Source organism: Acanthochromis polyacanthus, chromosome 2 (assembly GCF_021347895.1).
Source record: "Acanthochromis polyacanthus isolate Apoly-LR-REF ecotype Palm Island chromosome 2, KAUST_Apoly_ChrSc, whole genome shotgun sequence".
Classification (NCBI taxonomy): domain Eukaryota; kingdom Metazoa; phylum Chordata; class Actinopteri; family Pomacentridae; genus Acanthochromis; species Acanthochromis polyacanthus.
The window spans coordinates 7262237-7288307 of record NC_067114.1 but is presented as its reverse complement, the minus strand read 5'-3'; the positions used below and the strand labels follow the sequence as shown (position 1 = coordinate 7288307).

The window sequence follows — 26071 nt, the reverse complement described above, 5'->3', positions numbered from 1 at the left end:
CAATCAGAAACTGTGGCAGATGAGCCAAAGCTCGTGTTTGAATCACTGTTGAACTAAAAGGATGGAGAAAAGAGTACTCCTGCATGTGTTGTTCATTGTTTTTTGTTTTTGTATGTAGGAAAGTGTAAAAAATTAAATAAGAAATAGTACAATTTGATCAGTACAGAGGTTCTGCTCATGTGAATTTGATATATTATATAACTTCACATCTAGAGACTCGAAATTGAAGTTTTATTGGTCGGCCTCTGACATAACAAATAACATACATTCGAAATTGTTTCATTCCCTATTCATAGAGTTTTTTATTTGTCTTCTCCATAATACCAGGATTAACTTTTCACATGTCAATCGCCATCTGTTCAACTCAGTATTCCGGCTCTGTCTCACATATATCAAATCCATATACTTATCCACACTCTAGGTTACAGTGTGTGCGCTTGTACTACAAAAAAAGCACAAGCCACAATAGGGAGGGCTTAGTTGTACGCGCACAGTTATTTTAAGTGTGCCAACGCCCTCAAACCCTGCTCTGATGGCTGCCTTGTGCGCAATAAACCAACAGCAAGCATCCTTTCACTAATCTGCTTATAATCAGCATCTGCCTTCTCTTCCTCTTTCTGTCAATGGCTCTGCATTGTCACGTCTACACAAACACATATATACACACTCTCACACAATCATTGTTTGATGTGACACTAATAGGACACATATTTTTAGATTGTTTTTTTTCTCTATACGCGAGGGGCTTGTCTGTCTCTGTTTTATACCATTAACCGACCCTCACACACTTGCAGTTGCACACACTAACGCACACGCTTGTGGTTTACCACAGGGCGTAGCCACTTTAGCTGAACTGAAATAAATGCACGTTATAAACATCTTTAAAGCCTTATTTCCCTATGTGATGCCCTGCATACAGCGACAAAGTACTGTGTTCTCCTCCTCTAGGTTTTGTTTGAAGATATACTACTTTGCTTGTTATGTCATGATAGTAGCAACCTTTGAGTCCTGCATTGTGTCCTTATGTAATGCTAATTTGACTGATGTTATATCTGTGAATGAAATGTTAGAGTTTAATTGGAGAGTTCTTGATGCTAAAAATGTGCTATAAATGAAGTTAGACCCCATATCACTCATCACTCTTGCTGCTCAGTGCATAAACATGCAACTGACAGGATGTGGCCAACATAAATGCTAGCACGCAAGCTTTTCTTCAACATAAACTTGTCTCGAGAGTTTATTCAGACAACATGGGCAATACCATGGTTATTATCTATGAAAATAACCACAGTTTTTGAGGAGATAGTCAAAGCATGCTGTTAACTGTGTCACTGATATGCAGCCTCAAGCCCAGCATGCACATTCAGTCTGTGGTGGGAAAAGCAGAACTCTTGCTTCAGTGAAAGTCCAATCTTGTCAAGCTTACAAGATAAAATATAAACTTAAAAAAGCAAACATTTGACAGTGGCCCTTTAGCAAATAATAATCTTGATGCATGTTTAAGCATCACTTTGCAGTTGCAGTCAATAAAAGTAGTTTCTTGTATAACAATACATTAAGAGTTATTTTTTTCATCTTTTGCTTTAATACTCTGCAATCTTTAGGCAGAAGTTTATTGCTGCAGCTGATCAAAGTAGAAGTAATTTAAAAAACTTTCTATGCAGTTTAGTTCAGAAACTCCCAATCTGGGGGCCCGGGCCCTCTGAAAGGACACAAGATACATCCTGAGGTGTCATTAGATTATTATGTGGAGGCGAAAGAATAAAAAACAAAGTTATGGCATGTCATCAAGAATGACAGGAATGGTGTCACATCTCTCATTGCAATTTTAGCACACGAAAACTGCTCACAGTGATGGAGTTACAAGAAATGCAGTTTGACTAATTGACTTTTTGCTGCGCAAAGCACAGATTAAGATGGATTGGTCTGCAATGACCAGTTTTTAGGTGCATGCCATCAACTATTGTACAGCGCATTATGTACTTGGAACATAATGCAGCAGTTGATCCTCTATCATGCATTAAGATTTAATGCAGAGTTGCTGATGTCGTGTCATTTGTAACAAGTTTTCAAATTTGATTTACTATTTTATCACCGGCTGCACAGTGGATTGGTGGTTAGCACTTTTGCCTTGCAGCCAGACAATCCCTGGTTCACGTCCCCACCTTCCTGGGATCTTTCTGCATGGAGTTTGCATGTTCTCCCTGTGCATGCGTGGGTTTTCTCCAGGTGCTTCCTTCCACAGTCCAAAATATATGCTGAGGTTAACTGATTATTCTAAATTGCCTGTACGTGTGAATGCAAGTGTGATTGTTTGTCTGTATGTAGCCCTGCGACAGACTGGCGACCTGTCCAGGGTGTCCCCTGCCTTCACCCCAAGTCAGTTTGGATATACTCCAGCTCCCCTGAGACCCAAATGAGAACTGAGCGGTGTATAGAGAATGGATAAATGTTTTATCCCCCTCCAGTGTAGTTGAAATTTGATATTGCTTCCAAAGATGATTTATCCTAGATTTTCACTGACTGCAGTAGTTTTAATTTGCCTGTGATATACTTCATGAGTAACATGTACATTTAGGGTACATTAATCTGTGGTCATTTTTGTACTTTTTTTTTCTTTTTGTTGTATTTTCTTTACACAGTGAGAGAATAAGGTTTATAAGAACAACTTATGGGCATCTGAAGCATAACTAATGGTCTCAGCTGACTAAAAAACTGCAGTATAAGTAGCTAAAATTATATTTCAGTGCAGTATATTAGTAAATGATACCTTCATCCCTGATGATATGAACCTGCAAAGTGACTAGAAAATGAAGAAGTCAAATACTGCTGCTGAGTAAAGAGTGAAATATTGTCCTCTGAAATGTACAAAGGTTTAAGTAGCATAATATGTCAAGTCCAAGTTCGAGACAGGATTGTTGCTCTGTGATGTCACGTCTGTGTAATTTGTGTTCTTGACGAGGGTCTAACACACTTAACAGTGGCGATGAGATGCGTAGCCTAATTAGATTTAGAGCTGTTCTAAAGGAGTCACAGCTAATCCCAAAACAGAAGCACTGCAGAGGTTCTTGGTAGAGCCTGTCCGACTGTTCTTTAGCCCCACATGCCGGATCGGGCTGCAGGGTTTGTAGAGCGTTCAGGCCAGAGATGGGCTATTTTGAGGATTGTGGCTATAGTGATCTCAGAGGCGTGGCCCAGTAAGCTCTAGTGTGAGCTGATGATGCACCTTTTACCTGAATGGATCCTAAATCCTGTCCAGACATCCCTCCTACTGGGCAGGCCAATACCTTGGCTATTCTTCCATCTGTTAAATTTGGCTTTAGATCAATGTCAACAGGAAAGCAGGGACCACTTACTTACTCTGCCCAGGCTTGCTGTGGCTGCCTTGTCGAACTTTTCTCTCCATAGCTCTGTAATTACACTTTCCATAGAGGTTACGTTTCCATTCAGTTTCTTTTTTGTCTGTCATGAGGAGAGTGATAAGAATTTGGAGGTCATTCATAAAAATAATGGCATTTTTAAATATATATGTGGAACTCTGTAGACAGAAACAAAAGACCATAAAGATAATTGATTCAAAATGCGAAGTATGATAAGTTATTTTGTTGTGGAAACAAAAGAGATGACCAAAGAAATTAACAACTACAGTTACCGAAAACCTTCAGATTGATGTTTAATCAGTGAGAGACCTTCTTCCTGGTTCATTTCTGCTCGTTCTGTTAAACAATCACCTGACTCAATCCAAATTTAGCTGCAGGAAACATAGTGGACAAGCATTCAGTTCAGGCTCTGACAGCTAAAGATGCTATCTCTGTGAAAAACCTAAATTCTTATTGTGTTGCACATGACAGCATATTATCACATCCACCAGCACTACCATGCCCTGAATTTGGCAGTGTCGATACAGTTCAGTTGTAATGAATATAAGGCTGTTATCTGGTCGTTTACAGCCCATAAAATTTCAGCTCATGGGAACAACAACAAATAATTTGCTCTACAGAAACAGCTAAATGCATAAAGCTGTTTTGTGGCTTTTAGTATCTGCAGTGTGTTTGACGTAACATTCCCTCTCTCACATGATGCAGAAGCAAAACTCAAAGAGCGACATAAAACACTGATACAAAGGAGTATTGTGACCTATCTTTGCCAGCCACTGCCACTTTATATTTTAAATCATTCATCATTTTGTGTTAGTAATTGACAATTCAGAGTCTTGCCATTCTTGTGACACTGTATGAGGTGTATGAGGGGTGATTAATGCCAAGGCTCAGCATGCCAAGTAGTGCCACAGCTAATTTTTTGTTGTTGTTGCTATTTTTAAGGAAATTTGGTCTTTGGCCACTGTTTCTTACACTGAACGGTACTTGGCACATGCTCTGATGAGTTAGTTGCTGGTGCCACAGTTAAGCAATATGAAGTTTCTTGTAGCACACTGCTCTTTAGGGCATTGCAATATTTTGCTTGTCTGAAATATGTATTGCAATATGACAAAATATTTTTCACCAGATGACTTTGTTAATTGTATTGGGCAAGAACTGATCACTCTAGAGTGATTGTCATCTGCACTGGCAGTGAAAAATAATTTCTAAAGGCTGATAAAAGCTGTTTGGAATCTTTCTCATAAAGTCTAACATTGGCAAAGGCATTCAAACATATTTTTTTCTTTCAATGGCATTCAGATCTGGCCTTGCCCTTATTTTACAAACATGTGTGGTGCTGGTTTAAATGGTCCAACAAATAGGTTACACAAGGTAACACAGCCTTGTGTAGTGGCAACAATTGTACATCACTGTCAACGGTGTTTTTGGTCAACATCATCCATCTGTAGTCAAAATATTTCCATACAACTTTTTTCAACTAAATCTTCTTTTTCAGTGTTTCTGTCCTTTTCGTCACACATTTTTCTGTACGCACATCGAGCCTGCATCTCAACAAAATACAGGATGACTTAAAAATGTGTTAAGGTTGCTTTATTAAAGAGATCAACCCTTTGCACCACTTACAGCATATGTGTTAGGGCACCAGGTGGCCTACAAGGGGTTAAAATCCACTGTGACAATCAACTTTAAGGACATAAAGGCCAACAAGATGGTCAATTGTCCTTGATGGAGATCCCATAATGGTTGTGCTGGATTCGGTCAGCTTTGCAGTTTGACCTAACCTACCCTAAGCCTAACAAGCAGTCTTCCCAACCAACACTAACCATAATCACCTGTCACAGTAGAGCAGAAAAAACTTTGTTTAAATGATTCTGTTTATCATGATTTGCAAATAAAAGTGAGCTTCAGTTTAATCAGTTTGTTTTAATACCAACGTAAATATTCAGAAAATGTTGTATATCGGATCTGATGATTGACCATTCTCATTCTCATTTGATCCCCAGACTGAGTCTATCATCAGGAAAAATCAAGTTTTTTTGAAAACTTGCAGAGAGCTCACACTAGTCGTGCCAAATTACATTGTTTTGTATACTGTTTTCCACAACTCACAGTTGGAGAGAAGAAGAGTACGAAGTTAGTGTTGCCCATAGAGTTACAAAAACCACATTATTTGTAAATACACTAGGTTGACATAAACCAGAGCGGTGTACTACAAAGCAATATTAATAGGTTAGCGTGGCATATGTAGCCTAAATCCAGAGTTTCAGTGTCACCAGGGTGGCTCTTTTTAAACCAGCTACACCGTTATGGAGGGTTCATACATCTAACCTGTTCCTACTGAGGAGGTTTTGTTCAGAGTTTAAGATTCGGTTAAGACTTTAAATAGTGAGAAGCTCCACCCTTTCACTGGTTGTTTTCTAAAGTTGATTCTGCATTGCCCCATTAACTTATATGCATTGAGTTATTAGTGAAGAAAACACATAAATATGTTTTTATGTTTGGTCTCGATTTGCTGCTCGGCGGCTGTTTCAGCTAACAGAACATAGATTGAGTGATGTTCTAGTCTATTGGTATTTGTCACTGAGAATATTAAATATTCTTACTTTACTTTGATCAGGCCAAAAAATACACTGATTTCCATTTATTTGTTATAGAAGAGCGTCAGACTAAATGTAATTCTTAAATTAGGGCTGGGACTTCAACGCATTAATTTCGATTAATTAATTACAGAAAAAACAACGCAATAAAAAAACCTGCATTAAATCACAGCAATCACTTTCCCAGTTCCCTATTTTCTGGCACACTGGTTACACTGATGCACACTCCAGCCCAGTGAATGGCGGTAATGAACCTAAAGTCTGTTTGCCAGCCGTGAAAAAGATGCACGAGATGCACTGCAGTGACGTCAGCACAAGAAGGTGAACAGTGAAGAAGACGAGACCACATTGCTTGCATTGTTAGCAGTTATTTTTTCGTTATGTTACAACAGCAACTATTAATATATTAATATAATATAATATAATACTACTAATAAGAGCACTTTTCTCCCCTTACCTATTTTTAGTTTAATGCTCTGGAGCTCTTCCTCTTCAAATAATAATAAAAAGTATTAAAATAGGAAATTTTCATCATATTATTATTATTATTATTATAGCACTTATAAATCCAAGCAATCCAAAAAAATCACACACATACAGACTTAAAGGGGAACTTTGGTTTTTTTCAACCTGGGCTCTGTTTCCATATGTAATTTCATACATGTGAGTGATGGAGAAATGAATTTTCGACATAGCTCCAGTATTTAGCCAGGCAGGCAGCTTAGCAGCTCAGCTAGCAGCTCGGCTAGCGAAAAGTATGGGGCAGCTGGCCCCCCATGTCAAAGTCCACCCTAACGTGCTTTTGCCCCACACTGACCGGCTCAGATAGTCTCAATGAGTGTCCCACAACATACTAGAGATGAGAAGTGAGACTTTAGAACGCAAATCTCGTTCCGAAATCGCGCGAGAGCTCGTGCCCGCGAGCGATTTCGGAACGAGATTTGCGTTCTAGCGTCCTGAGATTTGGATACAGATCACAACAAAGAGCGATCGCCAGGTAATGTGGAGGTTTTCGTTCACTTCTCATCTCTAGTATGTTGTGGGACACTCATTGAGACTATCTGAGCCGGTCAGTGTGCTGCAAAAGCACGTTAGGGCGGACTTATGATCGCTTATTTATGATTTTTATATCTCAGTTTTTAGTTCAACAATGACCCATGTTTTAAAAAAATATTTTCCAAAAGATGTTTTTTTTATTCAAACCTTTGCTTGGAAATTGTACCGTTTTTATGAAAATATTTTAGTGTTTTTTAATTGAATAGCGTGTAATTTTTTGGTTGATAATAATAATATATTAAATATTTTCACTGTTATTATTAGTAGCAGTGCTATTAATAATAATTACTTATTTTTTTTTATTTTTATTAGTTTGTCTACTCTACAGTTTCTTCAATGGCACCACTTCCTCCAGGGGGCCACTTCCCGTCACGGATCGCCCTCCATACCCATGAGGGCGGTGCTGCTCGGGCCACTCCTCCACTGGTGCTGCTGCTGCTGCTGCTGCTGCTGCGGGTCTGAAGCTGAATCCGCTCGCTCGATCTCAACCAGCCAGCAGCAGCGGTGGTCGCGGCCGGAGTGTGATCGCCGTCCGGAGAGCCTAGATGTGCAAAACCTCTGGAATAACCGCGTCCCGGAGAGGCCAGAACCTACCACCGTGGAGGAGCGTCTTCATCTAAAAAGGGAAAGAGCCACAGTGAAAGCATGGCGGTGGAAGAGGAAGGTCTCCGGGTTTTCCAGAGCGTTAAAATAAAAATAGGTAAGAGGAAAAAAAATCCCTACCCCCAGTCTGAGCGCCTCAATGGATTGGCTCCATATTAACGGGCAAAGCAGGCATGCAAGTGAAGGGGGCAGGAGGCAGGAGGCACCCAGATCTGTGTTGTTCTGCCTTATTATTGTAATTCAAATCACACGCTTCCCTCTGAGCGCGCAGATTGCAAATTACTAAAATGTACATGGAAGGAAAAAAAAAATTCAAACCCTTGTTGGAGATTGTGGGAATTTGGCAGCTGGCATTCGGATCCAGATCATGTGTTTTTAGAGGTCTGAACATGCACACTAAATGTGACATAAAGGCTCCACAGCTGCACAGATCCAGATGCTTTCTCTCTACATAAACCTTTATTACACCTTAACTGCAGCATGTTATTGCATCCCCCTTCCTCTTTTCTCTCTCTCTCTCTTTGCTACCCCCTCCAACCCCACCTCCTCCTCCAAAAAAAAAAAAAAAAAAAGCTTCATGCATGACTGTCTAGCTATTGATTGTTAGCCCAGATTTCTATATTTAGATATGTGGCTCCAGTCTCCAGTGGATACCCCTGCTTTTGAAGGAGGCATATCTTGTGAATGGAGCCATGAGGAGTGCAGTTTGCAATGGAGAAATAATTCAGAAATATATGCAAGTTAATGTAGATTTTAATCTCATTCGTGTTATTACATGACGAAAACAGCATCTAACTGTGTATATATGTGTGTATGTATGTACATAATGAGAAAAATCGACAGGAAAATGACACTTTTTAGTGATGCTCTTGCTCTCTTGATTCTTTTCTTGCCTAATAATCAATTTGGCGGAGAAAACAGTTTCCCAGCACCCACAATGAACTTTATAAGTAGCTTTTATTGATATAAAACTAGCAAACGCTGCAAATTATCACATCTAAGGAGTCTAAATCAGAGAATCGTGTGGAAATTCAAATGATTGCTTTAGGTGTAATCAGTGTAAATTTCTAAAACGCCACCGTCTGACCTGTTTAGCGACATGTTTGTGTGTTTTTTTCTCCTCATTAACATCGAACCGTTCGGAGCAGACGATCACTTCCTATGTGTGCTCCCAACTGTTATCTCGGGTCAGTGTGGCACGTTTGGAAGCGTCTCCTTTTCCTTTTCGCTGACATCTGGCCTCCGGTTCATGCTGGCTGTGCCGTGTGGTTTGTTTTGACTCCAAACATATGACAGAAGGGATGAGCAGAGGACCCAAAAAAAAAACCGTAACATGACAACAAACACACATTGAAGCTGTGGGGCTGCGTGTTGATGCCAGCCAGCACTGGATACTACAACTCCGTGGTCACCCTCTTTCTGTATTTTTAGGCTTCTCACCTCTTGAGTTTATCAAACAGTCCGGCCTCATGCAGTGAGATAATATGCCGAGGCTCCAGGGAGAGTTGTGATGTTTGAATCACAAAGGCCTCATTAGTTTGCTGCACTTTCTGAATGAGCGTTCAGTCAGCCGGCGGATTGGAGTTCGTGTGAATGAAGCCTGAATGACTGGAGGGCCGTCGCTCATAGATGCTGCTGACAAATTATGCAGTATTTAGTGCAAAGCTTTTACTTCACTAAAATAGCAGTAACTCACTATAAAGTACTGAAACGGTACATAAAAAAGTGTCAGCAGTCAGTGCAAGTCAAAATGATGTGATTTTATGATACTGAATTACTGTTAGCCGGTCAGAGTTAACTTATTCTTTGCTTTATTGGGTGTAAAATGTTATTTTGTACAGTAACAAGCAAAGCTGGTTAATCAATCGAAAATAACCTGCAACTACTATCACGATCCATTAGTTTTTAAAGTCATTTTTCAAGTAAAAACGCTGTTTCAGCCTCTCAAATATCAGCATTTTCAGTATTTGTTTGTTTGATAGTGTTATCAGTGGAATAGCTTTAGGATTTTGACTAATAGGTGGGGGGTAGTTGGAAATTTTGCTTTTTTTCTCACCTGTAAAGGCTAAATAAGTGTTCTGTTAAATGAGAAACTTTTCTAATGTTAATGTTTGCAACTCGGTGCATTTTGCACTTATTTTGAACTTCTGCTTAGATGTCAAACAGTTTTTTTTTTGCTGCACAATAAGGTTAATCTGTACTTAACAGATTAAAATTACAAATGAAAAGAAATATTAGCTGCAGTGAAGTCAAATGTACAAGCTCATCCAAGCAGAAAGTGGAAATACGACTAGCAGGAGTTTGTACTTGTAAGCGTTACATTCCTCCACATGAACAATGCCAACTATGTTACCTGGAAAAATACATTTAATCAACACATCATGACTCCACTGAGAACATTTCTGTAGTCGTCACTTCAAGCCAAGACTCTGAGTTTCCTCACTTGCTGTAAAGTCATGTTGAGTTTACACGGTGCTGTTACCTAGCAGCAGTCATCCTCGCTGTCAGTTCGATCCCCACGGTGCTCTGCTCGCAGTAATGTCGGTGCAACGCTTGCATCACATTGTTTTCATCAAAGTCTTGTCCTTTGGCATGAGACTATGGTCGGGCTGATGACTCAGAGCTGAAAGTCTGCCACATATTTGGAGACGAAAAAGAGAGAAGACTTATTATTGTTACGCTCTGCCAGGTGATGACTCTTCTCAGTTTCCTGGAGGAACACATGAATGTCGGAAACCGAACTACTGTGCCCGAGTCCGCGCTGTCTGGGGAACACAGGAAACAGGAAACTACCCCCAATTCACTTCCTGATTGGCTGGAATAGACTACAAAAAGAATTGTGTTTTTTCCTGCATGGCAACAAGCTAATACAAAGCAGATGTAGGGAGACGGAGAGCGAGGGACAGAGGTGGTGTCTCACACACAGGAGCAGGCTGGGCTTCGTCTGTCAGCGCTCGGTGAGATGGGAATTCTCTGTGGCACAGCTGGAGTCGCGACTTTGCACTAATTAACAACAACATATGCGCATTTGGCTGTTGCCGCTAGAAACATCAGTCTGACTGATCAACGCATTTCCTGATCTGCTCATGAGGACTGAACTGTTGAAAAAGATTCTTCACTTGCATAATCTGTTGTGTTTTGTCCTGTATTTGTTGGGTCAATATATAATTGCGGGACATAGTTGACATTTTTGCTGTTTTCAGGCCGAAGATCAACATGGCCGCCTATAACCAAACACTACATGACATTTTTACAGAAAGATTTTTCAATTCTGCAATCTCTAGAAATGCCATGTAATGTTTGGTTATAGGCGGCCATGTTGATTTTCGGCCATTGAACAGAAAAAATGTCAACTATGTTACAAAAAGTCATGCAATTCTATATTGACCCACCCCTTCTCAAGAAAAGCGTAAAACTAAATTGCTTTAAATGCCACTGCCAGCATGTTCGCAATTACAAACTGGCAGTGTTTAAAGACACCCTGTGGAATTTTTGGCCACTAGAAGTGCTAATGGGTCCCTCTTGTTTGTTTGACGATGCACAAACATGCATAAACAGCTTACCAGCAAACATAGTAAATAGGACTTCAAGCTAGCAAACATCGAAAGAAAAACAGCGCATGATTATAATATCGCTCAAATCAGATCTTCACACATCTTATAAACATGGAAATGCATTCAATGTGTTAGTCAGACCTGTATAATTACCATGATATCCAGTGAAGTCAGGTTGAATTTTGAGGAAATGCACATTACAGGGGTTTTGTAAACATTCTGTGGATTTTATTACAAGTTAGAAGAAGCCAGTGCAGAACATGTACAGTATGAGGCTGTCAGACAGGATGTAATAACCACCCTTAAACCTGCAGTAATTGCTGCTTTTGGGCAACATAAAAGGCTGTAAACCAATTGTTTAGCATCACTTAAGTGGATACGGCAAACTTGCTAACAAACAGTTTTCTATTTACAGCACATATGTAGCATCATTACCATTTATTTGGTGTTGTGTGCCCATTACTTGCTAGATATGTGTCTTTTAAGCTGCTACATGTTCGTCTATGCTCACCAGCTGGTCACTATGTTGATGGTATTCTTTTTGATGCAGGATGTAGTTACTTTACAGTGTAGTTTTTCACTGGAAACATCTGTGATTATGTTGATGAGAGCCAAAACTGAAAGGACGGGGGCTGTGAAACCAAAACCAGTAGCTGAAAGTCACTAGAAAGAACCATAGAGCTCTTGGAAGGACCCATGTGAAATTGCACAGTCATTTTGATCCATTGCCAATGTGAAATGGCCAACTTAAAAGGACAACTGCGCGCTAAAGGGTTAAAGGAAGTGTGTTTTGTATTCTAGATCACATGTCAGATGCATGTGTGGAACAATGATAAGCACTAATGTGTTGTAAGTGTAAACACTGAGGTTTCACCGCAGCATTGTGTCTGTATATTTACATTTTGCGGTTTAATTCCGAGTGGAAGTGTTCGATCCTTGCAGAGTGCAGGGATTCTGGGCGACGTGGCCAAGGATAAGTCATCGGGTTGGCGCTGTCTGGCATCGGTTCCCCCTCATAAGCTGCTCAACCTGAGCTGTTTTTATAGGCTTTATAGTGTTGGCACAGCACCGCGTTGTTACTATTTAATGGTGTTGCAACAATACAAGTGTAATTTTGGCCGTAGTGAAAATAGTGCTGAGCGAACCACAGTGGGAGAAACACTAGATTACGTATCGCGCTGAAGTGTTGGGGGTCCAGGAAACATGAGTGGGCGGCTGAACGCAAGCAGCTCAGACTGGATGACTCGGGCCTGGGCGAGCCTGGGAGGGAAAAAGCAGCAGTGACAGAGGCCCCCCCCCCATCCTTCCCTTGACAGCTGGTCAGCAGAGGTTTCCAAACTTCCTCCTTTCCAGACTGAATAGGAGACGTGGAGCTGTGGGCAGAGGGAGGGGTTAGAAATCATCTTATTTAGGTGAAGGGTTTGTCACCTTTTGGTTTGTGGCTGTTATCACATAATGTCCCTGCAGACGTTTACATATGCGCTCCTAGAAGGCGAGCTCTCTGGGAAGCAGTTTGCTGTAAACACTTGTGTTGACTGTTTAGACGCAGGCCGTGTTTCGGTCCAGGCGACTTTAGGCTGGTGGAATAATCCGGGTCGGGTACAGCAGCAGCTCAGTGATGTGTTGCTCCATGAGAAGACGGTACCAGGAATAGTGGGGAAGTAGGCCCAGCATGCAGGGCGAGCAGCAGTAAATACAGGACCGGAGTGGCGCTCCTTCAGGGTGCCCTTCAGGTGCCCCGTGGGAGAAGTCGGTGGGACGACCTCTACCTGCTAACAATGACGCGAGAAACATTCCCCAAACTGTACAGCAGAAATGAGAGAAAGCGTTGTTTCTGTGTTGTGAAAATAACTTCAACAGAGAGTTTGACAATTGCACACAGACGCTGATAAAATCAGATTTTGCAACAGTGTTTCCCTCCTCTGGCAACACCGGCAATGTCAACTTGTCACACGCAGAGACTTCCACCCAACCCACTCTCCCTTTCCTGTGCTTGCAAAAGATATCATATCTTCTAGCATTGTGACACCGTTTGCAAGTGTATGTAGCTGTTGTTTTGAACTTTTAATTGTTTTTTCTTGTAGTCAGAGACCAACAGAGCATTCTTAGAGTTACGCAAATGGATGAAAAGCCACATAAAGTTGTGGAATCGGCTCTCTCCTTTCAGACGATGACGCCACACTGGTGTGACAGATTGAAGCCACATCCTGAAAAGCTTTCTGACCTTGATGTGAGCTCATTTGAAAGCTTCATTTCTCAACACAGTGTAACTTCACCGCTCTTCAAGGTGTGTGCGTGCATGACTGCGGTTGTGTGTTTTTGTTTTGCTTAAGTTTTCCACTGAGACTAACGGATCTGTGTGAACATTAGCTCTCGGCCGCATTGGACAAAGAGAGAGATTGATAAGTAACCGAACACTTTTTTTTTTTTTAATCACAGGGATGGTTGTGTGCGGCACAGAAAGTCTTTAACCATAAACTCCTGTATTTTCCACGCTGTTTGTCCACATGCTGCTCCGGCAAATGTTGTTGTGTGGAAACTTCAGGATGGAACAGTTCATAGGGTTTATTCATCATGGTGGATGATTAGTGACGAGCAGCGTTGCATTTAAACCTGTGACGCTGGTACAGTCAGCAGTAGATGTTGCTAATAAGGTAAACCAGCTGGTTAAATAAGAGACATCATAAGGCTTGACTCGCAAACACAAACAGATTCTTGTTCTCAAGCTTGTTTTACAACTAATTTCATTGTGTTTGGTAACTAAAATGTCAGAAACATGTCTATTTGTGTCTCCTAAATCCCAAGATGAGGTTTTCAAATGTCTTGTTTTGTGAGACTTTAGACCTTTTTCACAAAAAATGTTACTCAAACCGACTAATCATAAAAAAGCTGGTGATTCATTTAATAGCTGACAACTCATCCATCAACTATTGCAGCTCTCGTCATTAGTTTTTGGTTTGATATATTTTTCACAATTTGAAATAGCACTGAAGGGATCCATTGTTTAATCAGTAGATGGACTGAAAATGAATTTATTCTAATAGAAAATGTAATTTATTTTTACAGTTGCTGTCATTAAAAATTATTTTGTGTTGACTAGATTGGTTGGAATCCAGAGAATAATATTAGAAATGGTTGTCAAGATGCCACTTTGTACGGATAATGAATCTGTCAGACTAAATTTACTGGATATTTGCATGCAAGTGTTACGGCACATGTGATTACAGGGGATCCTCGGTTTACAGCATCATCGACCTATGGTGTTTCGTCATTATGTCAGAAATGGTAACGTGGAACTGGTTGACGAGCAGGGTCGTCTTGTGGCACTACAGGACAGCTTTGTTTGCATTCGCCGGTTGTACGCCGCCTTGGATTGTGCTACATTCGCCAAGTCAGACTCTTCTGATGGCAGTGCTTCGAAGAAAAGGGAAGCCATCTCCATGAAAGTAAAATTAGAAATAATACAATGTTTGGAACAGAGCGAAACATCTCCGAACATCGGTTACATTGCAAAGTCTGTGATGAATGAGTGAGACTTTATCCTGTTCTCTGGTTGTTTATTGAACCTTCACACAGGCTACTGTGGGCCGTAGCAAACGCCAAAATAACTACAAAAAACCTTACAACTCAGCTCCAGAATTAGCCCCTGTCCTCAGCTCTCTCTCACTCGGCACACACACTACTGCTGACTCTCAGCCAATCAGAGGAAAACATGGTATGTTCACTGACATTAGGTAAATCTCAAACTGAACAATAAACATTGAAACCTCAAGTCAACAACAACATCAGTACGTTACAATATTCTGTTATCTTCTTTTAAAATGACTCATACATGCATGAAAGTCACTGGTATTCGTGACTTTTCCAAAGAACTGATTGAAATCGAGGTGCATGTAACGGCTCTGTTTACATTTTCGGCAGAATTTTGACCTATAGTGAAAATCAACTTGTAACGATCTGTAGGAACAGAACTCTGCCATAAGTCGAGGACGTCCTGTAGTGCCATGTTGTCTTATGGTGCAGCCATAAAAATAGAGGATTTGGACTTGAACATGCTGCTATACGTGTTCTGTCAGATACTAACAGTGAAGCTCCGTCAAACTTTTGTATTAAACATTCACCACACATTGGTTTGAAAGGTGGCTGGCTTTAGACAGTAGAGAAGTGGATCATGCTGCAGTGGCTCTGACCCCCTTCAAAGCTTCTGAGAGGTTGAGGTTTTGATGTTGATAAGAAACAAGCAAAGTGGAAGTTGCAGCATGAAGTCAGGGTTTTTAGAGGTTAGGAGGTTTTCAGTGATCGTGGGTTTCAATATGAACTACAGTCGGTTCACGGCGGTGAATGTGGCTACCTGTTGGTGATGCTGTGGCTTGTTTTTGTTACATTTACTGAGCCGGGCCTCACCTTAGATTATTGCAGTTAATGCACTGATTCAGATATGTGCTTGTCTTTGCATTTAGGGACATTTTTTTGGCAGTTGTAACATACTTTAAAGGAGCACTCCCACATGTTTACTCATAAAGATCTGAATTGGGCGTGGTTGTATGATGCTGTCTGTGTGCTTTACATTATCTGTAAAAACAAGCCAAGTGTCCTTAGGAGTTATTTGGGTTTCATCTTCAAATTTTAACGGCACTCTTGTGTTACAAACTGGGTTCTGGAAGTGTAGGATAGTGTTCTAATCATTTTTGAGGCTTCTTCATGGGATTTACAGATGCTTCTTTTCATTTTTCTCAAGCTAATAGGTCTTTAAAAGTTGACCTATAATTCCAAATACGCCAAACTTTCCGGGCCACTATTGATTTTCACTTAAAGTTTGAAAGACGTGGGCATCTACAGCTCGGCTGGGTCAGACAATAGTTGAGTCACATTGTAGGAAATGATTGTTGTAGTTCGGCCCATGGCAGGAACGAAAAGTCAGCATATCTTGTTGGCTGTGCTCATTTTATTCATTTGTGTTTTAATTGTGTCGCAAATTGATGAAAGAGATCCGAATGAGTGTTGTCAGAGCAAACGAGTAATCAGAAGTGAGGGGATATTGGAGCAAAGCGCAGCCCTCGTTTGGGTGACAAAAGAATATTTCACCACAGGATCAAAGCCTGTGAATATCCTCCAAGAAACACTTATGTGTGTGTGTGTGTGTGTGTGTGTGTGTGTGTGTGTGTGTGTGTGTGTGTGTGTGTGTGAGTGTGGGCCTACTGTTTTGTGTTTAGTCATTTTCAGAAAGACAGTAATGCCTCCCAGTTTTAGTTTCTGTTCTCATTTTGGCTCTCCACCTAAAAAAACATCAAAGGAGCCGAGCATTAGCGGTGGGATAATATAAATGGTTTTCGCTCCCTCTTTCCATTCTCACGGTGTCTCTCTCTTCGTCCTCACACACTCTCAGGGGTAACTGGGTTGTTCGCTGCTTTTAAACTCCGTCTTGGATCCAGTTGAAATTCCTTTCTCCTCATCTCATTTCCTGTTGTAGCTTTCTCCAAAGCTAACCGCTCTCCAGTTTTTCTATCTGGCTGACTTCTCTCGCTTTCTCTCTCTCTCTCTCTCTCTCTCTCTCTCTCTCTCTCTCTCTCTCTCTCTCTCTCTCTCTCTCTCTCTCTCTCTCTCACTCTTTGCAGTCTTCCCTCCTCTCTCACCCTTGATTGAGTACACTGCTTGTGTTTTTCTCAGTAACACCCCCCTCTCTCTCTCTCTCTCTCTCTCTCTCTCTCTCTTTACTTTTTCTTAAAGCCCCGTAGTTTCCCAGGCCTGCTAGTTGAGCACTCGGCCACTGAAAGCATTCACGCCTGCGTATCCTCGAATGTGTTCATGTCAGGGAAGATTAGAATAACGAGTCTGTAACTGTACACACCAGCGTGGACCGACTAGTCAACACAAGGGGGGAAGAGGAACAAAGCTCCACATTCACCGAGTCCTTCGCTCTGCTTCAATCGCCTGCGTTTCCTCATTTCTTCGCCTCCTTTTCCCTCCCGTTCTTGCTCCTCTTCTTCAGGGTGTTCCTGTTGTCGTCTTCTCCCTGCACTTCATCCCCTCGACGCCCCCGTGTTTTGCGTGCACGTGCCGAGTGTGCATCTCGTCTGCTTGTTTTTTGCTCCAATACTAGGGCAAGATATTCTCCAAGGGGTGACAGAGATGCTTGATGAAACAGGAAAAAAAAGAAGCTACTGCTGCTGCTGTTGTTTTTTTTTGTTTTACTGTGAATCTTGACAAGAAAACACACACCCTTCAAGAGAAGGTAAAATGAGGAGAGATGACCAAAAAAAAAAGGAAGCGACAAAGAAATACAGGAAAGCGAAATCAGGCTAAAGTTTATTTTGTAAAAGAAAGCAGATACGCAGATGAAACGCAGAAAAAAAGCAGGCTTTAGAGCAAAAAAGAGAGAAAGGATAAAGGAAAGAGTATGATAGGCAGGCTGAGACAGTGGATTACAGACTCCGGTTTTATAATAAAGTCTTTAATCTAACGTATTGTGCGGCAGGTTACTGGAGAGGCTTATCTTTTCCTTTGTAACAGACTCGCTCTCCATCAAACATAAACACACACTTTTGTATTTTTCCTTTGTGCTGAGGATAGGGGAGAGGGTGTGTTCTATTTGTTGTTCAGGCAGTTTGGTTGACATGCCCACCGCTGCGCTAATTGGACTATTAAATGACATTTAAGAAATAGAGAAGAAAAAGATAAACACACCGATATGTAACGTCGAAACTTGTCTACTCCACCCTCAAACTTCCTCCTGAGTGAAAAGCGCTCCAGTGGCTGCTGCTGCTTATCAGCTCATCCAGAAATATAAAGTCTGTCCACCACTTCCTTCTCCTCTAGACGGAAAACTGCGAGATATATCTGTAACTGTGGTGTTTGTTATCGATGATTGATTTCTAATCATGTAAGACTGACAGATATGGCTGTTTGCAGGCAACAAACACCTTAATTTAGCGTGAAAAGAAACAAAAGACGGATATTTTCATCACTGTAAACCTTGTCTTCATTTTTGCGTCTTGTGATGCATTCATGTGCTCAAACACACTGCTGGCCGGTAACTCAAAATAACAATATAGTTATCAATCTCAGTAATGCTTCTTGGCCTGACTTAATCAAATGTTCAGCAGACAGATGGATCTAGGACAGGATTGTTTGCGACAGGAAATAAAAGTGGAGGAAACACCGCTTATTGTCGTTTCAGTTTCTGGCTCTCTAACATTAGCCGCTGGTACATTCAGGTGTCATCTTACACAGTTGGAGGGTGTGTGATCCATGCAGCTGTGTGCCTAGTTTCCCTCCAAGTTTGGTGGGCTTGTTAAATCACAATGTCTGGTTTTACAGAAGATTCAGACTGTGGAGGATTTGGAGTCATTTAAAGGTGTTTTTGACGGAGCTGTGATACTTTTACTTTTTCACTGAGTAACATGTAATAAGTTGAAGTTCCCAAGTAACTTGCCTAACGTTGCTGCACAACATCTTCACGGCTATTGTGAATTTTGCTATTTTGAAACTCAATTTTCAGGAGAAACGGACAAATTTCAGACAAATTTTTCTTGCCGGTTTATGTTTTATTCTCTTGGCTTTGCTAAATTAAGTCTAAAGTATCAACATATGCACTGAGTGTGACATTTTAAAGATGAGACCATAGGGAAAAAATGGGAGATCAAAAAAAGATTATATTCAACATTACAAAAGTAACTTTGTGCAAAAAAGCAATGTAAAAATGCATCTTACAAGAGCATTTCCTATTTCATTGACAGAATTATTGCACAGTTATTGACCAAACTGTCAAAAATGAAAGCTGTTTAAGGAGGCAATTCCTCACATTGTGATTTCACTGTCAACCCAGAATCTTCCCGGTCTGCACCACAGAAAACCTACCCAGGAATTAGCCTGACCCTTAAACTCTACGAGCATTTGCAACCCCATCTTCTTTCCAGATCTGGACCATATACAGCATCTAAACTTTGTTCTGAACCTACAGTGATTAAAGGCTGTGGATTAACTTACTTTAAGCACGCTGCAAGAATGCACAAAAAATAATACAGAAAGGCACTTTCAACAACAAAATGTATTCTTGTTTTTTTGTTTCGTGATGATGAGACAGTTGACACTAATGGACAAACTACATAATTCCTTTAACTGCACATTTCATTCGTCAGTTCTTTTGGTAAATCAGTTGGTTTCTGATTGTGCTAAAGCTTTGTGTCTGCATATAAGTGCACATCAGCTGAAAATAATAGGAAATCGAAGCTGACTAGATGTTTGCCGTGATGGATTGTGCATCTCAAGCACGTTTCAAGTCTCTGCAGGTTGATTTTCATGCTGCTCTTACATGACTTGAAACTTCAGACTGCTGGAAAAATGCATCCATCAATCTCAAAAGGTTAGCAGTAATTTAAAACCTACACTGTTTTGAGTAAAACATGCGTTAAACTACTTCAGCAGTGTTAGGAGTGTGTGTATATAATATATATATATATACGGTATATGCAGATGTCTTAAAATCTGAACATTATAGAAACCATGTGGTTTTATTCCCTTTTTTTAAAAAAAAGACGCTTTCTGCTCTCCAGTAGCTCTGGCTTTGTTTTCACCTTGTAAGTTGAGTCATTAAACACACACAAGCTGAGAAAGCTGTGGTAATCCCATGATGTTTTGGTTAGGATGACCTTGTTGGTGCGATTCCACTCGGGGGACTCACAGGTCATGAATGAGAGAGGGAGGAAAACAGAGATTGGAGGGAATTCTGGGAGCACAGGGTGAATGAGGCGGATTATGGGACGGCGATAAAATAAATATAGGAGAGTAAATGAGAGAGGGAGATGACGAGAAGACGGGAGGGAGATCTAATAACAGTGGGAAGTGAAGGGATAAAGACAGAGATAAGGGAGAGTTGCGTCATCTCCCACGTAAACACAGACAGAGATGCAATCTGCAACAACAAGTCGGAGCGGTGGAGTGGAGCGCTGTGCAGCTCAGGTGTCCTCTTCATTTGTGAATGAGTGTTGTTATTGTGAATTGTTGTGTAATGATTCACGCGGTGCATAAATCAGCCTCCAGAGAAGCCGTCACAACATTGTGTTGGATGACAAATCCCACAGAGGGCACTTCATCACCTCCGTTAGTCCGAGCAAGTGTTTTACACTCGTTCTCTGTGTGGCATCGAAGGTAGCGATGGCAGAGAGTGTCCTGTTAGCAAATTATGGATTTTGCAAAGACTTTCTAGTAACAACAGCATACTGTGAAGACGCCTAAGGGCAACATATCACATTGACCTTCTGAACTCCAGACTGTTTCTGGATGTTTGTTTTTTGCTGTTGTCACATTTTTTTAATGCCATGTAAAGTCCTGCACTTCTATGGAAACATAACAATCATGATTAGAAGTGGAGAGAATTCAAAAATGTCTGTTTCCAGTACTGAAAAAAGGTGGCTCTACATACTATACATATTCGTATACACAGCCTGCAGTTCAGCCGAGTTCTGCCCATAAAGTCCCTAAATTTTTGTCACGATTATTAGTCACAGCTGAGTCAATAATGGCTTCACAGTTCTGTCAAGGAACACAGAATTTTTTTTGTACAGAATCTTGTTAGTTCAGTGGGTATATTTTTTTGGCAAAGCTTTAGAAAGAGCTCTGTAGATTAAATTTTTATTAAAAAAAAGTAAATTGCTTTTTTTTTAAAGCACAGATTTAGTTAATTTTCCTCATGGAACTCCACATCACGCTTGATTAGCTAACAGAAAGTTACAAATCTCTAATTCTATTCTTTTTTTTGGTAAAGTTTCTGGCTCGGATAAATGATGTAATTTCTTTTAACGATAACATACCATTCAAGCTCACAGGCAGGTTTTGAGGTTCAGAAAGCAAAAAGACCAAAACCAGTTGTGACCTGGTAGCTGAGTGGTTAAAGTGCATATTGCATACTGAAATATTCTGGTCTCTCTTCACTCTGTCTCTGTAACATAAGGGGCAATAGCAGCAAAAATAAATATAAACGAAGAATCAGAACTACTTATTAGATGCCTGAATAGATGCTGTCTAGTGTTGGATTAGAAGGGAAGGAACGCAGTAGAAGGAGAAATCAGCTGGCAGGAGGATGAACTCATTGTTAGTTCAGTTTGTTGTTGTTTTTGTTGCGTCCCATACGGCAGATATCACCAAATGTATCCTTTATAGCCTTTACTTACTCAACTGGTTGGTCTTGTGGCTCCAGAGAAAGCCCACCAGTGCGTAAATACATCACAGGTTTTGTCCAAACAGTTTAATTGCATGTTGCGCTACATGACTAATGTGATTACTTACCTCTTCCCAGCGACGGCGCATGATGCACTTTCATTGTTGCGACACCAGCTTCTCAGATAGGAAACTGGTTCTGTGATAAGGTGCAGGTCTTGGGTATGGAATGGGGAATGTTGCTCATTCATTGAATTCATATGAGGTGACAGAAGAAAAAAAGTATTTATTGGTGTTGGCAGTGAAAATTGGCTGAAATGTCCAGTGGGACTGCTGCATTAAGGCGCAGATAGGGACGATGATTTCTGTAATCTGTAGGTAGCTGTCTGTTTTGCAGTTTCACAGCCGGTTGTTCAGTGTCAAATGTCAACTCTCTCCCCTTCCCCCGTTAGGGTCAGCTGCAGGGTCGGAAACACAGCAGTCTTTATAATAGCAAAGATTTGTGCCACACAGGACATCGGAACTGTTTCCTGGTGGGGCAACAGAAACGTTTCTCTTTGAGGTTTAAAGTTACACAGATTTTTTTTATGCTAATTAACTGGAGCAGTGGCTCTTTAAGTGGGAATTTAGTTGTGAATTCAAGTAAATGCAAGAAGATTAAAGCAAAATGCATATACATTTTATTTTGTGACTGTTTTTCTTCACATTTTTGTTGTTTGTCTGGTGAAATTCTGAGCACTTTACCTCATCAGACATCTGAAACTATTAAACTATTAAAAAAAGATAAGCCAAAAGACAAGATTTTGAGGAACCAGCATGTTAAAGATAAAATGCCATTTTGCAAACAGCAGCACCCGCCCATCGATTCATGCTTTCGCAGCAGGAGTCACTCTTTAAAGCCAGAAATAACAGTGCAAAAATGTGCTTAGCCGTGTCAGATTCCCACGCAGATAATGGAGCGTTATTGAAGCGAACGCTGACAATGTTGGTTGACACATGTGTAACTGTAGACTACTTAACGCTGTGGGTCCCCAGGGCGACGGGAAACAGAATAAGGAACGGAGCCCGAACTAGCATGGATGCACGGCTTCATAAAGGACAATATATTGGTCCTGGGGGACTGATGCACCACCTTTGTGGCTTGTGCGTGTTTGTGTGTGTGTCTCGGTGGGTGGTTGGACGGCATTCTTGTGAAAGGGAGTGCTGTCTGTCACACGTGTTTGATGAACAGATTGAGCTTCAGCAGAATTCAGGAAATGTCCCACACAGATTCTTTTATTCACAGATGTGACAAAACACAGCGCACACAGACACACAAAAAACCCCACGGTTTTCACTCGCCATGCTGTTGTTTGTGTCCGGTGTTAAAAGCAGTCACCCCGGCCGAGTTAATCTCATTATACGTGCTTTTGGATTTGGTGATGTAATGACAATGAAAGTGTGGCTTTAAAGAGCGATGCAGATTGCCAACTCAGACGAGACCCCCGCCCGCCTCACTCAAAGCTAGAGCCACTTACAGAAATGCTATTTTTTTGTACTTTGTGTGCTATCTGTGTTCCTGAATCATTTATAGCCTGAATAAACACATTGTTTTTGCCACAGCAGCATTCCTAAATAATAAGCGTTCACTCTCTCCTTCCTGCTTTTTTCTCCTCCTCCTTATTTTTCTTTGTGCAGGGGAAGCAAAAAACATCCCTCCATACCCGGGGCCAAACAGGATGAGGGACTGCTACTGCACCGTCAACCTGGACCAAGAAGAGGTGTTTAGAACCAAGATAGTGGAGAAGTCGCTGTGGTACGTTCAGGGGCACCTCTGACATTTCCTGTCCGTCTCTTTGTTTGTCACCCCTTTCAAGATGCAATCATTAAAAGGCCCAGAGAAGGAGAGCGTCCTTTATCCCCAATGCTGTTCTCCTCCTGAACTCTAAGGGGTTACAATAACCATAAGCTCTGTGCAGTATTATTCATGTATCACAGCTACATTCTTCATGTGCAAAATTACCATGTCACTGTCAGACATATACTTGCTGTTTATAAAATTTTATTTAATTTATTTTTAATTTTTTAATCATTTTTTTTATTTATTATGTATTTTTAATTCAAATTATTTTTGTTTATTTGTTTATTTTATTTATTATTTAAATTATTTTTAATTTTTAATTCTTATTTATTTTTGAATTTATTATTTAAATTTTTCTAAATTTTTAATTCTTATTTATTTTTTTTATTTTTTATTATTTTGTTTCTGTTTTACATCTCTAATAATTATAAGGTCTCTACTTCCTTTACTACCTCTGCAGCAGCCACTCGTTCTGTTACTGTCTTTCTCTTACTCTTTCTTTAAAGTGCCACTTTCTGCCTGCCTAATTGCCCCTCGGGGATAAATAAAGTTTTTGTTCTGATTCTGAAAAAGCTAAATCATAACTGCCTTTTCATAGGTCAAACTTCAAAGCTGATATGGAGTAAAAACACATTTTTTGCAAACATTTAAAATTGAATTACTGAGGTGGAAGCTGAAAGAGTTTGAGCCTGGCTGTCAGGAGCACCAGGAGCGTGTTAAAAATGCAGAAAGAAATGGGAAGAGGAAACAGTACAGGGCAGTAGACTTTACTCTGCCTGCTTTTAACCTGCTTGTATAATTCCTGCTGGTCACACGCGACTGGTGACGCAGGATGCATTAAAATAGGAAAAGCTGTGCAGGAAAGTGTAGCCAGCTGCTGCAAAATTGATGGTTAGTGGTGAATATTTTAGCTGGAGACTTTTGTATGAAGGTGCATTACTACAAAGTTGGTATAAACAGTGGAAATACCAACATCCTTCAAGCCAAACTTGAGAGAAAATGGATCGTAAATCTTAGTTTTTTTTCAGTCAGGTGCTCTGAAAATGCTAAATATTTGATCACAGCATTACTTAAAGGTTATGGATGTATGGTTGAATGCACAAAAATTGAAACGCATGCATTTAAGTTTATTTGTGTGAGTATTTATCTGCCTCTGCACACCCATCCATCCATGTCTATCAGTCTTATGTCTGCTGAATAACAAAGGAAGTCGGTAATTATTAGCAGCAGCCCTGAAGGCTCAGCTCACGAGATTCTCATTCCTCTGATTACCACGGTCGTCATTTAGGTAAAGCAGAATGTGGACGTTGATGTTCCGTCCAGCCTCTGGTCACAAACGGGCCTTTTGTTGGAGGCAAACAAGCTTTTAGTTGTCGGGTTTCACATGATTCACTGCAAAATGTAAATACCTGCAGGCTTCGTTTTCAATCTCCGTGTGATTAATTGACAAAATCAATCATCTTTGACCACAGAAAAGGAAAGAATTGTGGTTGTGATGTTACACGAAGGTGAAAGTACACTCAGCAAGCCCAGGAATAGTTCACAGATTAACCAATCAATCCATTAGTCAGTGGTTTGCGTGCAATTATTTCGCTGTAGCCTGATGGGAAATTCCTTTATTGATATTTAAAGACATGACAGCCTGTATTTAATGTTTCATAGAATTCTTTGACAGTGACACGTCACATCAATTTACAGAAAGGAGGAAGGAATTTGGACAAAAATGCAAGCATTGTTTTAAAAATGGTTTGTCAACAGATGACGTCTCCGCCTGTTGGTTTCATTACCGTTTAATGGCTGAGCTCATTGAGGGCTGCAGACGATGCAATAAAACCTCAACAGTGTTTCACAACAGGCTTCAAAGACGAAGTCGTACCAAAATGCACCAAAGAAGGAAGAACTTGGCCGCTTTACCTTGTAAATACAACTTCTGTATCTGTAAATATGACTCATAATTTCTTGTAAAAATGACAGATTTTCTCACGATAATGTGGAAGTCTTTGTACTTCCCGTAAATTAGTGATTTACTGCTGACTTTCATTTCTACAAGGAATTTTCCTGACTTTACCGTGCAGTTGTTTTTTCTCTTAATGTGCCCTTTTGTCACCTTTCAACAACTTAATACATTCAGCTACATTTGTGTTTGTTGTGAAACATCAGACGAGCATCTAATCCCTTCCTTCTCTCTCCTGCAGTCCGTTTTACGGGGAGGACTTCTACTGCGAGATCCCACGCAGCTTCAGACATCTTTCCTTCTACGTCTTCGACCGGGAGGTCTTCAGGAGGGGCTCCAGCATCGGTGAGCAAGCAGCCGCTACATTTGTTGAAAACTCACCTTTTCGCTCCAAATCCCAATCGGAAAGTGAATTGTGGATGGTGCTGAAAAAGGAAAAACAAGCCTTTACACGTTTCCTTGTGTTTTTATAGCAGCTGAAGCAACAAGTCAGGGGCTTTTTACTTGTACCGAACAGCAATGCCCCCCTGATGTGCCATAAAACAATCATTTCCATTTTATTTTGTGTGTAATATGCTGGAACCACGGCGTCTCAGATGATTTTTGTCACCTTGTGCTTATTATTTGAACAAAAAAAAGTACCAAAAATGGCTTATTTGTAGCTTTAAAATGAATCTGCATGATTTATGGAAATATTTGTGACATTTATATGATCTACGGTCACAGCTGTCCAAGTGTCAGCTATGATTCTATCATTTAGTCAATCAAACCTGAGCATCAGAGCGACCGCTGGCTTACTGACACACTAAGTCCATGCCACTCTTTCCCTTCCTGTGTTTTGATTTGCTGTCACTCTTAACGGATCTTAGATGTTTACATTATGACAAACGCCGATTCGCTACCGGTCTCTGTCTCCACAGCAACATGCGTAA

The 26071-nt window shown here is 40.6% G+C and overlaps 1 protein-coding gene and 1 long non-coding RNA gene across 3 annotated transcripts in view; one reads left to right on the top strand and one right to left on the bottom strand.

The window, feature by feature from the left end:
• Positions 1-4955: 4955 nt before the first annotated feature.
• LOC127531585 (uncharacterized) lies at positions 4956-10591 on the bottom strand. Its single transcript, XR_007938711.1, has 2 exons — positions 10119-10591; positions 4956-7649 (listed from the first exon to the last, which is right to left on the bottom strand). It is a non-coding gene; the product is annotated as an uncharacterized LOC127531585 (long non-coding RNA).
• Positions 7615-26071, top strand: part of rasa3 (RAS p21 protein activator 3) — a 46794-nt gene continuing 28337 nt past the window's right edge. For both annotated transcript variants that reach the window (XM_022191542.2, XM_022191541.2), the window contains exons 1-3: positions 7615-7733; positions 23023-23140; positions 25381-25484. In XM_022191542.2, the coding sequence (XP_022047234.1) occupies positions 7679-7733; positions 23023-23140; positions 25381-25484 (277 nt within the window). In that variant the 5' untranslated portion in view covers positions 7615-7678. The remainder of the gene's footprint in view (positions 7734-23022; positions 23141-25380; positions 25485-26071) is intronic.